Source organism: Panthera leo, chromosome C1 (assembly GCF_018350215.1).
Source record: "Panthera leo isolate Ple1 chromosome C1, P.leo_Ple1_pat1.1, whole genome shotgun sequence".
NCBI lineage: Eukaryota > Metazoa > Chordata > Mammalia > Carnivora > Felidae > Panthera > Panthera leo.
This window is the reverse complement of record NC_056686.1, coordinates 185,935,601-185,957,666: the sequence shown is the minus strand read 5'-3', so window position 1 is coordinate 185,957,666 and position 22,066 is coordinate 185,935,601. Positions and strand designations below refer to the sequence as shown.

Below are 22,066 nucleotides of genomic sequence, written 5' to 3'. Positions count from 1 at the left end.
CCATTTTTATATTTTAAATATTTATGTTAAAAACTTCTTCATTTTTGGGGCACCTGAGTGGTCAGTCGGTTGAGTGTCTGACTTCAGCTCAGGTTATGATCTCAAGGTTCGTGGTTTTGAGCCCCATATCAGGATCTGTGTTGACAACTCAGAGCCTGGAGGCTGCTTCAGATTCTGTGTCTCCCTCTCTCTCTGCCCCTTCCCGGCTCATGCCGTGTCTCTCTCTGCCTCTCAAAAATGAATAAACATTAAAAAAAATTTTTTTAAGTTGCTCATTTTGACTTTTTAAAGTTTATTTTTGTGTAACAATAGCTAGTTAGAAAACACAGTGAAGGGGCTGCTGGGTGACTCAGTCAGTCAAGGATCCAAGTCTTGATTTCGGTGCAGATCGCAATCTCATGGTTTTTAGGATTGAGCCCTGCATTGGGTTCTGCGCTGACATTGCGGAGACTGCTTGGGATTCTCTCTCTCTCTCTCTCTCTCTCTCTCTCTCTGCCCATCCCTAGCTCTCTCTAAATAAATAAACTTAAAAAAATAATAATGAAAAAGAACCAGCGTCACAAGATAATATAAACCATACAGGAATCAACTTAATTGGAAATGTGTTGACCTACATGGAGAAAAAATAAAATTTATATTAAGATGTATAGAAGAGGATTTTTAATAAAGAGCAATGCCATGCTTCTGTATGGGTTAACTCAATGTTGTGGAGATGTGATTTGGAATTAATTTGTAAACTCCTATGAGAATGGAGTGTAGGAAAGAAACTTATCAATATAATTCTAATATTCCTCTGGAAGAAGGAAGCAGGCAATAATAAACACATTTTTAGGAAAAAGAATCTCTATACAAGAAGGGACTTGGAATATTTTTTACTAAGCTACAGTAATTAAAACATTATAGTCCTGGTGCAAAATTAATGGGAAAGTAGCTCAGAAATAGTTCCAAATGTATGTAAGACTTTTTGTATGTGACAAAAATAGCATTTCAAGTAACTGAGGAAAAACTGGACATAAAATATATTAGAACAATTTAGAGATGTCAGGAGAAAAACATTTGTTAGATCTTAATCTCATATCACATTCTAAAGTAACTTCCAGATTGTTTAAACTATAAATGTCATTTCTAATTTTAGAAGATTCACACTTAACTAAACAAGCAGAGCAATTTTTAAAATATAATAACATATATCGTGGTATCTTATACATCACAGCATTTTGTGTATAAAATCTTTAATGTTTTGGCAATAGGTATGAATGTTGATACTAATTTTTATTATCTTAGTTTTAAAAGTCATGTATATCATATTAATAAATGCAGGACAGTTAAAGCCTTTATATTTAGATTTATTTAGATATTTTCATGCTGAGGTATTAGCTTTATAAGTAGAGTAGGGAGAAATTATTCTGTACATGTGACAGTCATGTGCTTTAAAAATACATGATTGGGGGCACCTGGGTGGTTCAGTTGGTTAAACGTCTGACTTTGGCTCAGGTCATGATCTCACAATATGTGAGTTCGAGCCCTGCATTGGGCTCTGCTCTGACAGCTCAGAGCCTGGAACCTGCTTTGGATTCTGTATCTCCCTCTCTCTGCCCTTCTCCTCCTTGAGCCCTGTCTCTTTCTCTCTCTTTCTCAAAAATAAACATTAAAAAAAAAAGATGGAGTATGGTTTTGAGAGTTTATATTTGGATATACTATCAATAATATTTATATCCTGTGACCTTAAAATTTCAAATCCAGTTTTTACAAGTGATACTACAGAAAAGAACAGAAAATACATAAATAAGTATGAAGATGTTCATTGCAGCATTTTTTTTTTTTTTTGTAATATAGGAAAATTGAAAACAACCTATGTGTTTATCAGTAAACTATTAAATGGTAAGTTTTGGGCTTAATTGCTCTATGGCTGTTAAAAAGAATGAGATCTATAGGTCTTCTGTATTTTTAGCAACTGAAAAAAGCATATTGTAGAAAACTACATCTGATGAACATGTGACTATAAACTATATACATGCACTTATATATAAACATGCATATACATAAATATATATTTGAAAGAAAAATAAATACCAGATGGTTGACTCTGTTTAATCTTCATGGGTGGGATAGTTGGGATTTCCTTTTTTTTTTTTTTTTTTACATACATATACTATTTATAATATTTGAACATTATTTAATAATTGACTATCAACCATTAATTCATATTTGTAGCTAAATATGTTTGTAAAATTATAAAGATAGCAGTTGATATGCAGGGCAGAAATCGCTTTTTAATTTTCCAGGAAATAAAAAATTAAAATCAGTTGGAATCCGGCAATAGAGATACAGGAGTTTTTTTAAGTTACAATTTGTTTATTGGAAATCAGTCCTTGGTGTCACCACTACAATGAAATTATGCTTTTCTTCCTTACGTGGTAATAAATATATCAGAAGTATTTACCTTCTTTTCTGGAGTACTCTTCAAAGAGGATGTAAAATTCTGTTTTTCTTCTTAATCTTGTGCTCCATTGAGCTCATTAGAAATGATAAAGTGGTAGGAAGAAGATGCTATAAATTATATTAACAAAGCAGCCCCTTTTGTTTATATCTTCATAAGAGACTTGAGGAAAGGAAATACTAAAGGGAGATGAAGATGTTAGAATTTATACTTAAATTATTTCCTAAGAAACTAATGTAGGTTTTGTTTTAATATACTTTATTTGAAGCTTAATAAAAATGTAACCTGGGCCACCTGGGTGGCTCAGTTGGTTAAGCGTCTGACTTAATCTCAGTTCAGGTCTTGATTTCAGGATTGTGAGCTCAAGCCCTGTGTTGGGCTCCAGGCTGGGCGTGAAGCCTATTTAAAAAAAAAAAAAAAAAATGTAACCTAGCTTACTTATTTTTCAGGTACTTTGTAAGTCAAAAACATTTCTTTAAAATTTTTTTTTAATGTTTATTTATTTCTGAGACAGAGAGAGACAGAGCATGAGTGGGGGAGGGGCAGAGAGAGAGGGAGACACAGAATCAGAAGCAGGCTCCAGGCTCTGACCTGTCAGCACAGAGCCCGACGTGGGGCTCGAACTCACAAACCATGAGATCATGGCCTGAGCTGAAGTTGGTCACTCAACTGACTGAGCCACCCAGGCTCCCCCAAAACATTTTTATTCTCAGTAGCTGTTCAGGTATTTTAGTTTCCAGAGACTTGGTAGGAATTCTCAGAGCAAATGCTGTGGTAAGACTGAAATTTCTTTAGTCTTCATACTATTGGGAAATTTGTAGCTAGATGTGAAAAGGATACAGTCCTCTCTCTGCATTGTAGCCAGGTGAGCTTTTCAAACCTTGAATCTTATAATACATCTGCCTAAAATCCTTAGTCACTTTCTACACTTAAGGCAGACTGTAAATTCCTATTTATACCATCTGGGCCATGCCTACCTTTCTACACCCTCAACGTTTGTCCCTTGCTTTTTGGTCACTTGGATCTTCTTTCAGATTTCCTGTGTTTTCTTCTTGCCACAGGGCCATTATATAAGCTGTTCCCTCTTTCGAGAATGCTCTTTTCCTAATTCTTTAATTCTACTGATCTTTGTTATCTCACCTTAACTGTTGCCTTAGAGAAGTCTTCTTTGATTCCCTCATCAATGTTAGGTTCCTTTTATTATGCTTTTGTGTGTCATGACTTCTTATTCTTCATCTCTTTGCAAAAATGCATTTAGTTTTCTGTACTAGATAAATGCTTCATTATAGTGACTTTCCATCTGGTTTTATCATTGTCTTACCAGCTCCTAGCATAATGGCTGTCATTTGTGTTTAAGAAATACTTATGGAATGGATCAATGAATTTCTGACTAAATCCTGCCTTTGCTTTAAAGTCGTCTCCTGGAGTTCTGAGCAGCTTTCAGAGGCAACTACCTTAGGGTATTTAGACAATTGTTCATAAACATTTTTTATTGAGGTATAATTTATGTAGAGTCAGAGGTACATTAATCATAGCCCTGTCATGGAATCCATTTTTAGGTGAAGAACGAGGTTTCAAAAGGTAGTACCATTTAACTGTTGTTTAAAAGGAAAGAAGGGAATTCTGACATTGATTTGAACAATCATCATAATAAATGTGGGAACCTCACAAAATTACTTCTTTGAAGGCCATTGTCATTTGGATGTATGGCTGTGCTATATTTTATGAAGGTTTTTTTTTAAATTAATTATTTTAGACCTCATTTATTTTAGTTTTTTATTTTTTTTAATTTACATCCAAATTAGCTTATAGTGCAATGATGATTTCAGGAGTAGATTCCTTAGTGCCCCTTACCCATTTAGCCCATCCCTCTCCTACAACCCCTCCAGTAACCCTCATTTTGTTTTCCATATTTATGAGTCTCTTCGGTTTTGTCCCCCTCCCTGTTTTTATATTATTTTGTTCCCCTTCCCTTATGTTCATCTGTTTTGTCTCTTAAAGTCCTCATATGAGTGAAGTCGTATGATTTTTGTCTTTCTCTGACTAATTTCACTTAGCAAAATACCCTCCAGTTCCATCCATGTAGTTGCAAATGGCAAGATTTCATTCTTTTTGATTGTCGAGTAATACTCCATTATATATATACACCACATCTTCTTTATCCATTCATCCATCGATGGACATTTGGGCTCTTTCCATACTTTGGCTATTGTTGATAGTGTAATTTTTATTTATTTTGAGAAAGAGCAAGCGAGGAGGGGGGGCAGCAAAAATGGGGGACGGACAGAGAGCGAGAGACCAAGAATTCCAAGCAGCACAGATCCCACTGTGAGGCTCAAGCTCACAGACTGGCGATCATGACCTGAGCTGAAACCAAGAGTCGGATGCTTAGCCGACTGAGCCACCCAGGCTCCCCTGTGAAGTTATGTTTTAAGAGTCTTATTTCTTCAGCAAGAGTTTGTAACTTGAGTGTCCATGTCTATTAATGAGCTTTAGTTGATCTGAACTCCCAGAAATTATTTGCAGAATTGTGTATGTATGGGTATTGTGTTTATCTTTTTATGTAGTGTTTATTAATCCTTTTTTTCTGAAATTTTATTATGGAACATTTCAAACTTATAATAAAGTAATGACATTAGTGTAATAAAACATATATACCAGTTATTCAGCTTGAATGGTTATTAATTCATAGCCAGTCATATTTCATCTATACCTAATTAGTTTTCCTTCTTTGACTGCTCCTGCTCCTGTCCTGATTGATTGATTGATTGACTATTTATTTATTTATTTTTATTTTTGAGAGAGAGAGAGAGAGAGTGCTAGCGCAAGCAGGGGGAGAGGGGCAGAGGGAGAGAGAAAGATCCCAAGTGGACTCCATACTCAGCACCGAGCCTGATGTGGCGCTCAATCCCACGACCCTGGGACCATGACTGAGCTGAAATCAAGAGTTGGGCACTCAACTGACTGAGCCACCCAGGTGCCCCTGCCCTGATTATTTTAAAGCAAGTCTCTGACACATTTCACCAGTAAATATTTCAGTATGTAACTTTAAGAAACAAGCAGTATTAAAACAAAAAACAAAAAAAACCCAACCTAACTATAATAGTTATCAAATATAAAAATAACCTATGATAATTCCTTAATTTTATATCATCAAATAACCAGTCGTGTTCTGCTTTCTCCAGTTGTATCATACACTTTTTAATTGTTTGAATCGGAGTCCAAGAAAGATTCATATGTTGGTTATTGATTTTTTTAATCTGTTAGGTTTTCCTACTATCTTTTTTCTCTAGAAATTTATTTGACTAAATTCATCAGTCTATCTTAACAGCATTTGCTATTTGAAAATAAAGGAAATGTCTTACTCCTAACAGCATTTGCTATTTGAAAATAAGGGGAATGTCTTACTCCTCTTCATACTCCTTCCTTACATCGTACTTGATATAGTGCAATATAGAGAGACATTAAAAAGTCCTTTTGGAATTGAAGGGGGAGAATTAGAAAATCTGATTCCTTTTTACAGGGACAAATTTAGTGTGAAATTTGACACACTTTTAGGAAATACTATCTTTTAATAAAGAAACTTATTTCAGGGGCGCCTGGGTGGCTCAGTCGGTTAAGCGGCCAACTTCGGCTCAGGTCATGATCTCGCGGTCCGTGAGTTCGAGCCCCGCGTCGGGCTCTGTGCTGACAGCTCAGAGCCTGGAGCCTGTTTCAGATTCTGTGTCTCCCTCTCTCTGACCCTCTCCCGTTCATGCTTTGTCTCTCTCTGTCTCAAAAATAAATAAACGTTAAAAAAAAAAAAAAGAAACTTATTTCAGTTGCTTTGAAGACATTATTCTCCCCTCAGAGAAGTTCTTTATTTTTTCCAGTTCTTAACTTTTTTCTTTTTTTCAGTGCTTATTTATTTTTGAAAGAGAGACAGAGTGTGAGCAGGGAAGGGGCAGAGAGGCAGAGACAGAAGATCCAAAGCAGGCTCTGGGCAGACAGCAAAGAGCCCTATGCAGGGCTTGAACTAACAAACTGTGAGATCATGACCTCTCCCGAAGTTGGACGCTTAACCTACTAAGCCACCGAGGTGCCCCTAGCTCTTACTTTTTGAGCCTTTAAATTAAATTAAAATCCAAGACCTTTTCATTGTCTTTCTCACTTTAAAAATAATATAGGCTGTTTTAATTTTTTTCTGTAACTCAAGAGTTACACATAATTAGAATATCCTCAGTATTCCTTACCTCAGAGGTAAACACTTAAAAGTTTAGTGGATATATTCGTCCAGGCTTTTTTCACATTTTATTTAGTTTTTTAATGGAATTATAGTTCACATAATTGTACAACTTGCTTTTTCTACTTGGATATTTTTCCATTATAGAAAAAATATAAATCTACCTTCTTTAAAGCCCTTATTTGTATAAACATTTATAATCAGTGTGCTGAATATATGACCCTTGATTTCTAGCTTTTCTATATTTGTCATTTATAATCTGTCACATGGTTTGTTGTATGAAATGTAACTTAATTCCAATTGTATATTTGGCAGAAGCTCTAAGCATAGACTATTCATTTGTCTTGGGTAATGTGCAGTTTGATTTTACTCAGTAAACTTGTTTTTTGGTTTTGGTTTTGTTTTATCCCAAATCTGTTTATTGGAATAGTTTCTTACTCATCTTGAGTCTGGGTGCTTTAAGGGCTTCCGTCTGAAGGAGCATCCTTCTATAAGCCTTGCTTTTCCTCCTGTAGGCTGGCAGAGGACAGTGGAACAGCCAACACACAAAACAACCATTTGTGCATGGCTAAAGATGGTGTTGATTTTGTAGCATCCTGGGCACTTCACGTCCATGAAGTAGGAGTTGGGGCTCTGCACCAGGTGTTTCTTCTTGTACTTCCTCTTCTCTTCCAGGACAGGTGGAGGAGGTCCTTCACAAGGGGCATGTTCTTGTGAGGAAGTATAAACTTGTTTTTGCCACTTTGAAATATATTTCTTGGGGAAAATATAAAAGTATTAGGAAAAGAAGTTTCAAATATATCCCTGAAAATAGAATTTATTTCTTAAAAATAAGTTTTGTTTTAATTGAGCTCTAGTCTAGAAGTAAGCCTTCTTATCTAAAATATATACAAGGTTAGTTTTTCTGTTAGTGAAAGGTGCACATCCTTTACCTTTGGTAGTTTCTTTAAGTACATGATGCCATCTTCAAGTTTGGTGCTTTTTTTCTTTCAGAGATAAAAAAAAGGACTAGAAGTTAGAAGAAGATGCTGGGATCTGAACGTGGTGTTGTGGAAGAATGGTTATCAGAATTCAAGGTAAATTGGATTGGTGATAGGAATGTATCATATGATTCTATATGTCCATAATTCAAACAGTGAATATGTGCTCTGGAGAAACCGAAACAAATGTTATGATATGAAGTGGAAATGGCAAAATATGAAATAATGTGTTTCTGTAATTGTAACTCTTTAAAAAGGCACTAAGGTGAATAATGGCTAGAAGGTAATATGGAAAAATAAAAATAGTTGTTAGGATTGATGAGGGGATATATCCATTTTTAAATATATTTAATAAAAAAGGGGAAGCTTCCAAGCTTTAATAAGGCACAGACATAGGATTTGTGTCTTATATTTTTATTTCCTGTAATTAAAAATCATTCATTGATTTTATTTAAAACTATATAACTTCTGAACACTAATAGAAATAAATGTTTCATAAGTATAAAACGCAAGAATAAAAATATATTCTAGGGGCGCCTGTGTGGTTCAGTCGGTTAAGCATCCAACTCTTTATTTCAGCTCAGGTCATGATCTCACAGTTTGTGAGTTTGAGCCCCACATCAGGCTCTGCACTGAGGGCGCAGAGCCTGCTCGGGATTCTCTCTCCCCCTCTCCCTGCCCTCTTTCCCTCCCCCAAAATAAATAAAACTTATTATGTGTGTGTGTGTGTGTGTGTATTCTATACTTATTTTTTTTTTAGACTAGGTTAGTTTTTTTGTTGTTGTTGTTGTTGTTTTAGTGTTTTTATTTATTTTTGAGACAGAGAGAGACAGAGCATGAGTAGGGGAGGGGCAGAGAGAGAGGGAGACACAGAATCCAAAGCAGGCTTCAGTCTCTGAGCTGTCAGCACAGAGCCCGACGTGGGGCTCGAACTCCCAGACTGTGAGATCATGATCTGAGCTGAAGTCGGATGCTTAACTGACTGAGCCACCCAAGCACCCCTAGAGTAGGTTAGTTTAAAGTGACCCTTTTCAGCAAATCTTGGTACGTGTGATTTCTAATAATTTTTCATGGTTGACTAGTTAGAAGAACTGTACACTATAACATCCTAACAATTTGTCTTATTAACTCTAATGATATTTCTTGTATTAATTATCTTTACTTTTCTTAATTGACTCTATCATAAATCTTTTCAAGAGAAACTGAGGTAAAATATATTTCCTGACTTCCCAAATATTAAGTTTGCTTTTGATTTCCTTTGATGTTTCTTTTAGGCGTTACCTGACACTCAGATCACCAATTATGCAGCAACTTTACACCGGAAAAAAACACTGGTCCCAGCCCTCTATAAAGTTATTCAAGATTCGAATAATGAGGTAGGAAAGCTTATAAGAAAAATAATTTCAACATAGTAAAGTGAAATATGTGTACTGAAACACATATGTAAGTTTTGTAGTTTTCCCTCCTCTTTTTTAAAATCCTTCTTATGGAACTGGAAAACTTTCTACTGTTTTTCATTCTGATAGTTGCTTTGGCTTTCCCTTTCCCTTTCCCTTCCCTCTTTATATTTTTAAATGTTTTGACAGATTTGTTCCTGTTGAGGACTGTATGTTTTGAGTCTTGATCTGAGTGACCATCATCTCAATAGATTACTTATTTATTTGAAACTTTTCTCTGTTTCTGTTTGGGATGTTTCCTTTTCTAGAATCCAAATGTTAGCCTTACACTGATTCAGCTTTTTTTAATTTTAAGTATGTTTGCTGTTATTTTATTGACAGTGTGGAAGTGTATATATTACTCTGATCAGTGAACTCAAACTGGTAACATGAAATGATGCTGCTAGTAAATTTAGCTTGAAAATGATTGGAGAAAGCACTATTTAGCCTAAATAGTTAAGATCAATAAACTTAGAGTAAGAGTTTCCTGTTATTCAGCTTTGTGATAGAAGAAGGAAAAAAAAATTCAGCTGTTGAATCTATATGTTAATTTATGCAAAATACACACATTATCTTTCCATTAACACAATAGTATGACATATAGTTTTATCACCACTGGATTCATGTATGCTTTAAAATGAAAATGAAAGGAACACACAGGAAAGTAGCTTCTTATCTTCCCAGATACAGCCTCCAAGAGTGCCTCTGCTGTGTACTGGAGTGAGTTTGAAGAAGTTCAGGTAATCATCTCCTAACCAGCAGCTTAATTTAAAGTGCATCTTAATTTTTGTCCTACCACTAAAAGCTTGCTTTATTGACCTCTTTCTTTACTATCTCCTAAACTTGGATTGGCTCTCAGTTAGGCTTGCATCTGTTGCTGTTTATAGCAGCAATTGCAGGATTCATTTGCTTCTTTTTCTCTTGCTGTGTATTTATGTTTTATAACTTTAGGTGTAGTAATGTATATATATTCATATCCTTTTTGGTTAGGAGTTTTCAAAATTCTGTTTGAATAATGAATGTGTGTTATTTCCTACCCCTTGTTTTGCACTGTCTTAACATTTAAGCTTTGCTTATTAAAATTTGTTTTATGCTTTCTCTTTACATTGTAAGCTCTTCATGAGCAGTGGTCATATAGTCTGTATTTGTTACTTCCCTAGAATCTACTATATTATCATGTACATAATGAACACTTAGTAAATATTGATTAGAAGAATAGTGAAACAAAATGAGATTCTAAAATGCTATCATTTTCATTAACACTCACAAGTATATAAAAAGGATTGGTTTCCTTTTTTATACTTTAGAAGCTCTGACATTAAAAAAAGTTATTCACATTACTTTATATTGTAATACTTCATAATAATGTATGAGACCTTATCATGGGTAGAATTGGAAAATTACAGCTTGAGAGATAAAAGCTCAACAGTAGTCATTATAATCAACCAGTTGCCAGAGGAGAGCTGTCTTTCCATCTTTTCTCCTGTCAGGTTATAAGGTTCTAACCATGTGGTCATATTTCAGAAAAGCAGAATGTAGAGCTCTATAGAATCTCAAACTAATTCTGGATTTCAGTTATAGAAGGAGGCCCCTTTTAGTCCTGATTTTATTGTATTCTGAAACGTAACTGTTTTACTTAGTTAACAGGAAATTATTTCAGAAAATCGTCACATGCCACATATAATATTAATTGAAGCTTATGGTGATCTTACAGTTTTGCTTTAAAGACCTTAAAAGTTCTTAAGAAAGTGTATTTCCTAGTTTAGTATTACATATCATGGCCAACCTGTACTGCAGCTGAAATTTTAATCTCTACACCAAACTTATTGCTTAATTTTCCTCATTTCCTTTGTTCTAGAGGTTTCCACACCAAACATATTGCTTAATTTTCCTCATTGCCTTTGTTCCAGATCCTCTAGTCACTCTTGCAGTTCTTCCCCTTCAGGAAGACCTCCATCTAATCGTTATGTTAACCCTATCACTTTTTCATGATTTGATTCCCTTTCCTTCTTCCTTCACATGGCTCACTTCTCTCTTTACCCAGCTAAATTTTCATAGGTCATTTCCTTGCAAACATTCTTAGCTCCTTTGCTTCTCATTCCATTCATTAGTTCTTTTTCTTTGGGGGAAAATCTCAACACTGGAAAAAATCCAGCCATCCATCTTCTTCAGGCCTGTACCTGAGCAGCAGAACATACTTGCAGAACACAGTTTTGTTGACTTTCTCCACTTTAAATGCAGGACTAAAAGGCTCAAGGTCACATAATACTGCCTTGCATTCTTGCTTTACTTTCTTGGTACACTGTCCCACTGCATTTTACACCTTCTCTTTCCTCATACTCTTACCCTCCTTTTCCTCATCTCCAGCTTGCTTTCTGTGTCCTTAAAAAAGAAGAAGATAATTGGGAACTCTCATATTTTCCCCTTCCTATCTACCACTCTACCAGCTTTTCCACCTACATTCTTTTGCCTTTTCTGCTGTTCAGTGGATGAAGTGTCTCAGGTGGTATCAAAGTGTCTCTTGTACTTAGGCCTGGATCACATCTTCTCTGGCCACCTCAAAGATTGCTCCTGCAGTTATCCCTCCTCATTCCTTCATCATTGATTTCTGACCAAACTCCTCCTCCTCCCCATTTTTAAAAAAAGCAGAGTAAAAATTTTGACAACTCTGTATTTCTTTGCTATGCTTAGTTAAAATGTAGTCTTTTACATGCCTTTGTGGTTCTTGCTACTGAGGAAGGGAAGTTAAGGTCTTTATAACAGAAACGAATCATAATTGTACCATGGCAAATAAAATTGAGAGACAGCAATTCTGGAGTCTTTGACTAAAGAGAAAAATAGATTTAAAACATAGATATATATTTTTAATAAATACACTTATGAGAGCAGCAATCTTTAATTCCCCAAAAGAGCTTTTTTGTCAGTACTTTAAAAAGATACCAGCAGTTGACTATTTTCAGAAATTTATTACTTCATTATTGACACTACACGGAATATACTATTTGTAGTTAAATAATCCTCACCTCCTACTCTCAACCTTCATTCTAGTATAAGAAATGTGGGATAGTGGAAGCATCAACTTGGTGTTCGAAGACCTGAATTTTAAGTGTCTTCCTCCACCACTAACTTCTGTGACTTTGAGCAAATTGTCTGACTAGTCTAGACTTCTGTTTAAGGGGAGAATTGAAATTTTTTGAAGATTGTAAATATTATGACAGTGATTTCACATAATGGGCCTAGTAGTTACTAGACACGAGGGTGTACATGTGTGTGAACTTTTTTAGCTTTAAAGTCATTCCCTAAGAGCTAAGCTTAGCTCATCTAAATATATTAACTGTACAGTTAACATTGGGTTTGTTGATTTTTGATTTGCAATCTTGAAAGTAGTGACTTATTCTAGACGGTTAGGTTATTACAGACCTATATAACTTCATTCAAACAGATTTCCAAATGTATATGCATTATTTAATCATTCAGAAAAGAAGGTAGCATATAAATACTGAATGATTCATTTTAAAGCTAGTATTAAATTTTAATTTAGACATTTTTTATAGTTTCTTGTCAATGTGTTATTTGCATTTTAAAATCATACCCAGTTTTGTGTAGTCTATAGTTATTTGAACAAAACCGTTTTAGATTGGCAGTACATGATTAGGAAAAAGGGAGAGATTTATTTAACCTGCTCATTTCCTTTAGTTTTCAAGGTGAAAAAGATCTTCATAAGTCCTATTGTGTGATATCATATGAAAAATTTAACACTAAAAAAGCTATTCCTATATTTTCAAAATCTTTAAATATAATTAGTAGAATTTAGGTCAGTCTTAAAACATAAAAGTAATTCATTTGTTTTACTTGTATGTATGTAAAATATTAGCTAACATTTTGGATATCCAATTATTATATATTGCAAAATCCCTTTGTCTACTGAGTAGTATATAATTTTATTTAAATCATAATCTAAGTTGAGATTTAAAGTTTATTTCCAACAAGAGCATTTGAAGTTATTTTCTTTCAATAGAAACTTTTTAAAGTGGAGGATAGTAAGGGCTGATAATAATAGAAAAGGAAACTTAATATAAATGTAGTACATTGGTTAAATAATTATCTAACAAATTTAACGGATCAGTGTATTGAAAAATAAGTTGATATTATATGGGCACAAAATACTTATAGTTAGTAAATTGGTCAGTTTAATATATAGTCTCTGTGCATAAGTAGAGATTAAGGTTTGGGACACATTGATTCAAAATATGCAAAAATTAATACTGAAAATTTATTTTTTAAATATTACACAAGTATATGTGCTTTAAAAAAAACACAGTTACAGCAAATGAATAGAAATAGCTAATGTACTTTATTTTCCTTTTAGCTTCTGGAGCCTGTCTGCCACCAGCTGTTTGAGCTCTATCGTAGCTCTGAAGTTCGACTTAAGAGGTTCACACTGCAGTTCTTGCCGGAATTAATGTGGGTTTATTTACGGCTTACAGTTAGCCGAGACAGACAGAGTAATGGTTGCATTGAAGCACTTCTGTTAGGAATTTACAATTTGGTAAGTTGAAAAAGATAGTTTGGGAAACTTTAAGTATTTTGTAAAAATTTTCTGAAGTAATACTTAAAGAATATTTATTAAAAAAATAAATTGAAAGGTCTACTGAGTAATTTATTTGAATTTATGAGAGGCTTAATAAGTAATTGCCAATAATGCATTTTATAAAATAGGTGAAAATATTATAATTGATAGCATTGTTAATATTTTGTGACTTATCTTTAAATTACTTTATTTGACCAATGTTTATGAATGTGCTCCATTTAAAATTTTTGAAATTTATTTTGAATAATCATTTGATAAAATATATACTTGACACTGTATTGTTAGAAATTCTTCTAAGAAATTCTTAAGTATCTTAAACATTATTCTGGGGTTTTTTTCCCCACAGTGTCCAGTTAGGACTTTGGTATTGAAATTCCTGCTCTTTGAAGATATCCTTTGTATTTAGTATTCATTGTAAACAAGCACTCCACATAATAAATTTTTTTTTCCATATTAATTTTTCAAATTTAAATCCAAGTTAGTTAATATATAGTGTAATAATGATATCAGGAGTAGGCTTTAGTGATTCATCACTTACATATAACACCCAGTGGTCATCCCAACAAGGGTAAAGTACCTCACAAAACATTGAGTTTCACTGTAAATAAATATTTTTCTATACCAATGTTCAACCCTCAAAGTATTATCCCTTAAAAGATCATTAGAAAACATTTCTATCCCTGGAACATATATCTGAAGAAAGGAGTATGGCCTTTGGAATCATTTGTATTTTATTTAAAACTAGGCCCTGCCATTTGTTTGCTGTTTTAAATTTGGTCAGGTTACTTAATATCTTGACTTCAGTTGCTTCATCTGTAAAACAAAAATAAAACATTGTTAACAGGGTTAAAAACAATTAGGAGAGGCGTGCCTGGCTGTTTCAGTTGGTAGAGCATACAACTCTTGATCTTGGGGTTGTGAGTTTGAGCCCCACATTGGGTTTAGAGATTGCTTAAAAATAAAATCTTAAAAACAAAAAAACAATTAGGAGAATCCACATACTACCTGAGGTGTTTAATAAATGTCATTAATAGTAGTAGCAGTATCAAGTAGTATTAAGGGAGAGGTTTTTTTATATGAAAAGCTGGTCTAGGTATAAAATTCTCTAATTTGCCAACTTGCCTGATTGTTTTTTCTTTTAAAGCAGGAAATTTGTTTCATATATTACTCTCTCCTCTAGTACTTAGCACAGGCACTTAGTAGATGTATGTTGATTTAATAATTGAATTTGGTGGGGCGCCTGGGTGGCTCAGTCGGTTGAGCATCCGACTTCAGCTCAGGTCACGATCTCGTGGTCCGTGAGTTCGAGCCCCGCGTCGGGCTCAGGGCTGATGGCTCAGAGCCTGGAGCCTGCTTCCGATTCTGTGTCTCCCTCTCTCTCTGCCCCTCCCCCGTTCATGCTTTGTCTCTCTCTGTCTCAAAAATAAATAAACGTTAAAAAAAAATTAAAAAAAAATAATTGAATTTGGTATTTTCAATTATGTTGAAAATTAAGCTATCTTTTTACTCATTTTTTTAACGTAATAAAATTCAGTAGTGGGACAAATGAAGCAAAGTATTTTTAAGCAGGATGCTGACAAGTTCTTAACAGTGCTTATTGGTGCTATGGTTTAATTATCTTTTAGCATCTTAAAAATAGTGTACTTACAAAGTAAATGGTCAGTTATATATCAGAATGTAACCCATGCTTCTGTCTTCTTCTAATTCATTTACTGTCTGTGTTCTTTCTTCTCTGTGGCTCTCAATTTTTCTTACCACCTAGGGTTTCTTTTATATATTTATTTTCTTTTTTTCACTTTCCCTCTCGAGAACTTCTCTCTTGTTTCACATAGCCTCAGAGGGAGTTTTATATTGCCCTCAGCTTAAACAAACTGTAGAACATCCTTCTTCAAGAACACACAAATATAAATAAAAGTTATTTGGCTTAATTTGAAATTTAGGAATAAAAATTAAACTCGTATTGCCTAACTTAAATTAGGTCCATCCGTCTTACCGTAGACTTTCTCTGAGGCATACTGGCCTGAATGTGGTAATAACTAGTTTGACTACAAAATAGTTAAATGGTCTCTCCAAGGAATTTTTAAACCCATTTTCCTGCCAAAATTAGAGGTAAGGCCAATGTTCACATATAATTGGTACTCTCCTGTGACATATTAAACTCAGAAATGAGCCCTACAGAGAAGTTCTTTTGGGTTTTTGTTTTGTTGATGATAGTTATTGTTGTTGTTTCTTCCATTTGTGCTGTGTAACTCTCAGTCTGTCTCCGACCTTTCTTCTAGGTCTACTAAGGGGGCAGCCTTCTCTCTCTGGATTTTATGCTAATTATGAATATATTAATGTGGATTAATATGTAAAATTAATTAATTAAAATTAATTGATATGTAAAAGAAACATAGACCAAATGAGGCAGTAGAGGAAAGGAGTGGTAATGGAGGAGCATTTCACCCCTCTATATGCTAGTGTCTATAGGCAGATTTTTATTGATACCTGTAGACCACCAGAGGTACCAGAGACTAGAAATGAAGGACACCATTGTCCTTTTCATTGAAAGATAAAGTGCTTTTAAAAGAAAACAATTTTCTTGCAATTCAGTAAAAATTACTTAAATATGAATCTATTTTTAATCACTTGGACTAATATTCATTATGTTAATATGTAGCTTAAATTGGGTCATTAGTCTTTTGCTGAATAATTGTAACAGGTTTTTTTAGTCAGGATTCATTCTGTGTTAGAATAATGTGTTTTTTCTTATTTAATAAGTATTTCTTGGCTAAAACATATAATCTGTTTGACTCAGCTCTAATTGCTTATAATCTCCCTGTCCTATCTGTAAATTTAACATGAAAGATGATTTGTGTGCCTGCTTTATGTCTTTGCTGTCACATTGCATTTGATTTAGTTGCAGTATTGTGCTGCATATCTCTCAGAGGGTAACTCAACTACTAAACTGTGTAATTTGCTAATAGGTTAGAAAAGATACACTAGGATAGTAATATTTTTTGTATATTGCTATTTCTAAAACTCTTCCTCAGTTGTCAATGATATATTGGTAAATTAAGAATTTTTTTCTTATAGCCCTGTGATTATTTATCTTTGTATGTATTTTTTAACTATAGGAAATTGCTGATAAAGATGGAAACAATAAAGTTCTGTCTTTTACTATCCCTTCCTTATCCAAGCCTTCAATATACCATGAGGTAAGTAAGATTGGAAAGGTAGAATTATTTAAAATTACTCTGAGTAAGATGGGGTGCCTGGATGGCTCAGTCAGTTAAGTGTCCAACTCTTGATTTTTGCTCAGATCATGATCTCATGGTCTTGAGATAGAGCCCCTCGTCAGGCTCTGCACTGCACAGAGCCTGCTGGGGATTCTCTCTCTCCTCTCTGCCCCTCTCCCGCTCACACTTTCTCTTTCTCTTCCTCTCAAAATAAACATGAAAAAAATTTTTATAAAAAATTATATTGAATAAGAGATCAAAGTCAATTTTTCACCAGAGATAAACACTAACACATCTTTATTGATTTACTTCTTAACAGTAGGTGCCTGTTAGTGGTGTAAAGCTATGCTGTTATCAAGAGAGGCAGAAAGTAATTAATGGAAAATTTCCTCTAGTTCTTATTTATTTCTTTTTCATTCTTATACCACTATCATTTTCACTTTTTTATTAGTCTTTTATGAATTTTTAAAAATATTCTTTAATTTTTTGAAGTCTTCCATATTCATTAGAAATCTGTGTTAGATTGATTTTTTTATTATTTTTTAGGAAACTGTCTACTTAAAAGGATATTAATACCAATTATTTCCATTTAAAGGAGTCTATAACTGATGCACTGTGTCTATTCATTAACAGCACACTTTTGAGTTTTGCTTATATTTATTTGAACAATGTGAGAACCCTGATAATCATAATAGGTAGAAGGCTGCTGTTAAGCTGAAATCCTTCTGCCTGCTTTATTTAAGGATATATTCTATGAATCAAGCTTCAGGTCTATAGTGGCCTTTGGTGTATAAAGTTATAAGGAAAGCACTTAAAGAAACTTTACCAGTAGTCCAAAAATTATTTTCCATTTTCTTATCAGTAAACAGTATCCTCTTGTTTCACAACTCCATGCTGCTATTTATTTTCTTAATTAATTCCCGTGGGACTTCATTGTGTATTGGAAATAGAATGCCTCTTATTTAGCCAAGACTTGTTTTAGCATAAAATATTTCTGAGAATATAATCTTAATTAGATTTTAATTAAGTTCTGTGTATCATGTTACAAAATAAAATAGAGGATAGTGAAACATTTATGAATGGATGCTTCTAACTTTAGGAACATCTAATCAATCGTGTCACTAGTAAAGAGACATTTGATTATAGTCTTAAATATTGTTTATAACTCTCTGTACCTTTAAGTTTTTATTTTAATTACAGTTAACATATAGTGTTATATTAGTTTCAGGTATACACTATAGTGATTTCAACAATTCCATTACTTCATCTAGTGCTCATCATGACAAGTGTACTCCTTGATCCTCATCACCTATTTAACCCATGCACCTTGTTTTCTTCATTGTAGAATGGGATTAGTGAAAGTATCTACCTACCTGAAATTAGACAAACTGCAGAATTTAAATGTACAGTGAAGTCTCAAGCCTGCTTTGTGTTCTGGAATACAAATAAATTAAAATTGATGAATCTGAAAAAAAAATTTTTTAATTTTAAAAATAAAATTGATGTTTTTATAACCTTTAGTCTTTCCAGCAACTTTTTTTTTTCTTTTGGGAGAGAGAGAGAGAGCGAGAGGGCGAGCATGAGCAGAGTCAGGCACTTAACTGACTGAGCTCCAGGCACCCCTCTGGCAACTTTTCTTATTCTGTGTTCTAAATGTAGATTCATTCCATAATCTTCCAAAAACAAAGCAGTATATTTTTAGTTTTATGTATTATATATAATTTCCAAAAAGAGCTGTAGAATGTATGCAATTGAAAGATGCAAAAGGTTTTAAATAAGAGAAATGGTCTTAAACTGCCTTCTGCTAAAACAAAGCTAAATGTCCTTATATGATACAGATTTTTACTTCATTTTAAAGACACAGTCTCATACTTTACCTTATTTTTGTAGCCCTCAACAATTGGATCCATGGCTTTGACAGAAGGGGCATTGTGTCAGCATGATCTCATCAGGGTTGTTTATAGTGATCTTCATCCTCAGAGGGAAACATTCACTGCACAAAACCGGTAATGGTCAAAACTGTAGATAGTAATAATTATTAATTTATGCTTAATAGTTAACTCTAATTACTTTGGTTCAAGTTTGATGAGAGAAGAAGCAAAAGGTTTAAAATGTCATACTAGTGAAATACATTATAGTAGTGAAATACCTATCCATCTAATGCATGGTACTGTGTGTAGTCATCTTGTGTAAAGCAAAATAAAAACTAAAAGTGTGGGCATAAAGTCAGCCAAACCAAGGTTTGTGTTCTAGCACTATATGTTAAAAGGTCTCCCTCTCACGCAGTCTATTTATTCTCTATACCTTGCTTTCTTCAATGCAGAATGGGTTAATAGAGTACCTACCTTCCTGAAGTTAGGCAAACTGAATGCATAGTCCCCAAGACTTCCCTTACTTCTGACACTAACTGCAAGTTTGGGAGGGTTCCCATAACCTCTCTTAGGTTTGATAACTCACTAGAAGGACTCAGAGCTCACTGAATGAAAGCTGTTTTATTCACAGTTAAGGTTTATTACAAGAAAAGGAAACAGATGAAAATCAGCCAAAGGGAAAGATGCATAAAATAGAATCAGGAGGGTTCCAAATGCAAAGTTTCTATTGTCCTCATCCATGGAGTCAAGATGCTTCCTTCTAAAAAGAAAAAAAAAAAAGGATGCATTCCTCCTCTCCCAGCATCAATGTGTGACAGGATAGAGTCAAGTTCAATGTCCAGACTTTTCACTGGGCTCCATTATTGTAGATATGACTCATTAGATTTATTTGCTCACATGGTTGATCTCCGCCTCAAGGTTGGTTGAGGCTGTGTGACCCAAAGCCCCACCCTAAATCACATGGTGGTGGTTGTTTCTAGTGTGGCCAGTCCCCACTTTAAACAAAAACACTCCTGTCAGGTATGACATAGGTTGCTTCCTAGCGGGGAGGCTAGACTTCTTTGGGCAAGGCCAAATTCTTTACTATACAGACTATGCCTTGGCCATCGGCCAAGTCTTTTAAACAAAAACAATCATGTTTATCTGGGCATAAATATGACAGACACATTTATAGGACAGACACATAGCAATGCGATCATTATGAATAAGCCCAACATTTGAGAAGCCAGTATAAATTAGGGATAGATTTGAAGAAACAACTGATTTATTCTGTAAAGCCACTACATACATACTCATATTTTTGTACCAGTTTGAATATTTTCTATCCTGCTCTACTCTATCTGCTGCTATTTGTACCTTATGATAAACTTGAGCAGAAATATTGATCATAGAAATTAGTTGATGATTAGCTAAGTCCAGTTTTTCCCTCAGGCCAGTCATTTTTTACATTCATCCTAAAGAGGCTTTAACTCAATTTACCAATACATCAATATTAGTATTATAACCTTACCAACCATGCCAGTGTTACACCATATCACAGAATGACAGTAGGTGTGACCTGAAAAGTAAGAGGCAGAGATACTGGCATATTACTAGAGTCTTAGTTAACTATTACTGCAGTTCATCCTCATATATTACCAAGATGTCTCCCAGAACAATGCCACTTAGATTTGCAGGCTTCTGTTTGACTTTATCAGGTTCTAAAATCAGGAGTGGTCTCACCAACATATGGTTTCACCGTTTCAAGAATCTGATGTACCAAGAGACAGTGTCGTCTCTTGCTTTTAACCTCTCATGGTGGCAGTGTAATATTGAATTTCTCTCATTGCATAATCCATTTATTAATTCCTTTATCTCAACTAAACACTCTGACCTGTCTCCATTTGTACCCAAACTTTTCTACTTTAGAAAGGATGTTAAGTTTGGCCACTGTGCTGGTCCAGATTGCTGGCAGCAATATTAGCCTAGCGTGTGCCTCCCCTCAGTCCACTCCCATCCCTATAGGTAGATTTACCTAGGTACAGACCTAGTGGGCTCTTGACACTAGGTGATACATCTGTACTCAGTGTCAGCCCAGTTTTGCCAGATGAGATGATGGCACAACCCACCCCATCAGGCTCTTGGGAATTTTGAAGATACAGTTATAGTTTCTTGCTTAGAAATCCTCTGCTTCTGGCACCTGCACTTGCAGCCCTGCTCCTAGACCAATGCTTTAGGTAGAAAAAGAAAAGTTGAAGTGATGTGGGGAAGAAAGAAGTATAGTTATACCACCATGTTCTGAAGAAGTATGTAGTCTTACCAACATTATCCTACCCACTGCTTTCCACATCCTTAACCTCATATTAACATACATGATTGTTGTGAGGAATAAGTGAGCTGATGCTTGGCATAGTGCCTGTCATGCTTACCACATGTGCCTGGCACATAGTGAATGTTAGTCATACTGTCATTTGTTGTATAATATTTTATGTTTCTAGTAAAATAGTACTCTTGTTGGTTATAACATTTGAGTTATGGAAGGAATGTAAAATTAGACAAATTTCCACAGTCATTTACCTCTGATTGGTGCTTCAGTCTGGAATTCTGGTTCTTCCTTTGGGTCTTTCCGATATTACATATATGATAGAAAATGCGTTGGCTTTCCTTGCATCCTAACACATTGTTTTGGAATTCAGCTTTAGTGATCATCCTTTATTAGCCAGCAGAGTGCTGTATAACACTTGGGGAAGGCTTTATCCCAACTTAAAGTAACAGCTTAATTTTTTTTTTCTAGTTATATTGGTTTACTTAAATAATTTCACAATATTAAATTTACATTAAAAGAGTGGTTCATAGTGTAGTCTGCAGATTGATTTGCATTAAAATCATCTGGTTACCTGGTTCCTTTTTTGTTTTCTAACTCTAATTTTTAAAAGTATAACATTATATACTTGTGGTAAATTTTAAATAGAAGAGAATATAAATAGATGAGAATAAATGGGAATACAAAGAGAATAGTATGTGTCCTCTTCCCTCTTACCTCCATTTCTACCCTCAGTAGTTAAAATGTTAGTCATTTTGTTGTGTGTCCTTTCAGAATATTTTAATGCATGCAAAAGCATATATTCAACTTTAAACACATGCAGGCCCATACACACTGGGCTCCATTATACATATTGTTCTGCAACTTTTTTCCATAAGAATAAATCTTAGGGGTGCCTGGGTAGCTAAGTCGGTTAAGTGTTCAACTCTTGATCTCAGCTCAGGTCTTGATCTCAGGGTCGTGAGTTCAAGCCCTGAATTGGGCTCCGTGCTGTGCATGGAGCCTA

The 22,066-nt window shown here is 34.4% G+C and overlaps 1 protein-coding gene and 1 pseudogene across 10 annotated transcripts in view; one reads left to right on the top strand and one right to left on the bottom strand.

The window, feature by feature from the left end:
• The window catches only part of FAM126B (family with sequence similarity 126 member B), a 90,094-nt gene that overhangs the window by 36,475 nt on the left and 31,553 nt on the right, over window positions 1–22,066 (top strand). For 6 of the 10 annotated variants that reach the window (XM_042949668.1, XM_042949674.1, XM_042949665.1 and 3 more), the window contains 5 exons: window positions 7,656–7,738; window positions 8,917–9,018; window positions 13,448–13,627; window positions 16,786–16,866; window positions 18,778–18,893. In XM_042949668.1, coding sequence (XP_042805602.1) covers window positions 7,688–7,738; window positions 8,917–9,018; window positions 13,448–13,627; window positions 16,786–16,866; window positions 18,778–18,893 — 530 coding nt within the window. In that variant the 5' untranslated portion in view covers window positions 7,656–7,687. Of the gene's footprint in view, window positions 1–1,836; window positions 1,882–7,177; window positions 7,305–7,655; window positions 7,739–8,916; window positions 9,019–9,762; window positions 9,819–13,447; window positions 13,628–16,785; window positions 16,867–18,777; window positions 18,894–22,066 lie in introns of those variants that run through there. The other 4 variants (XM_042949666.1, XM_042949670.1, XM_042949671.1 and 1 more) reach the window with 4 other exon arrangements.
• LOC122226068 lies at window positions 7,101–7,369 on the bottom strand (annotated as a pseudogene).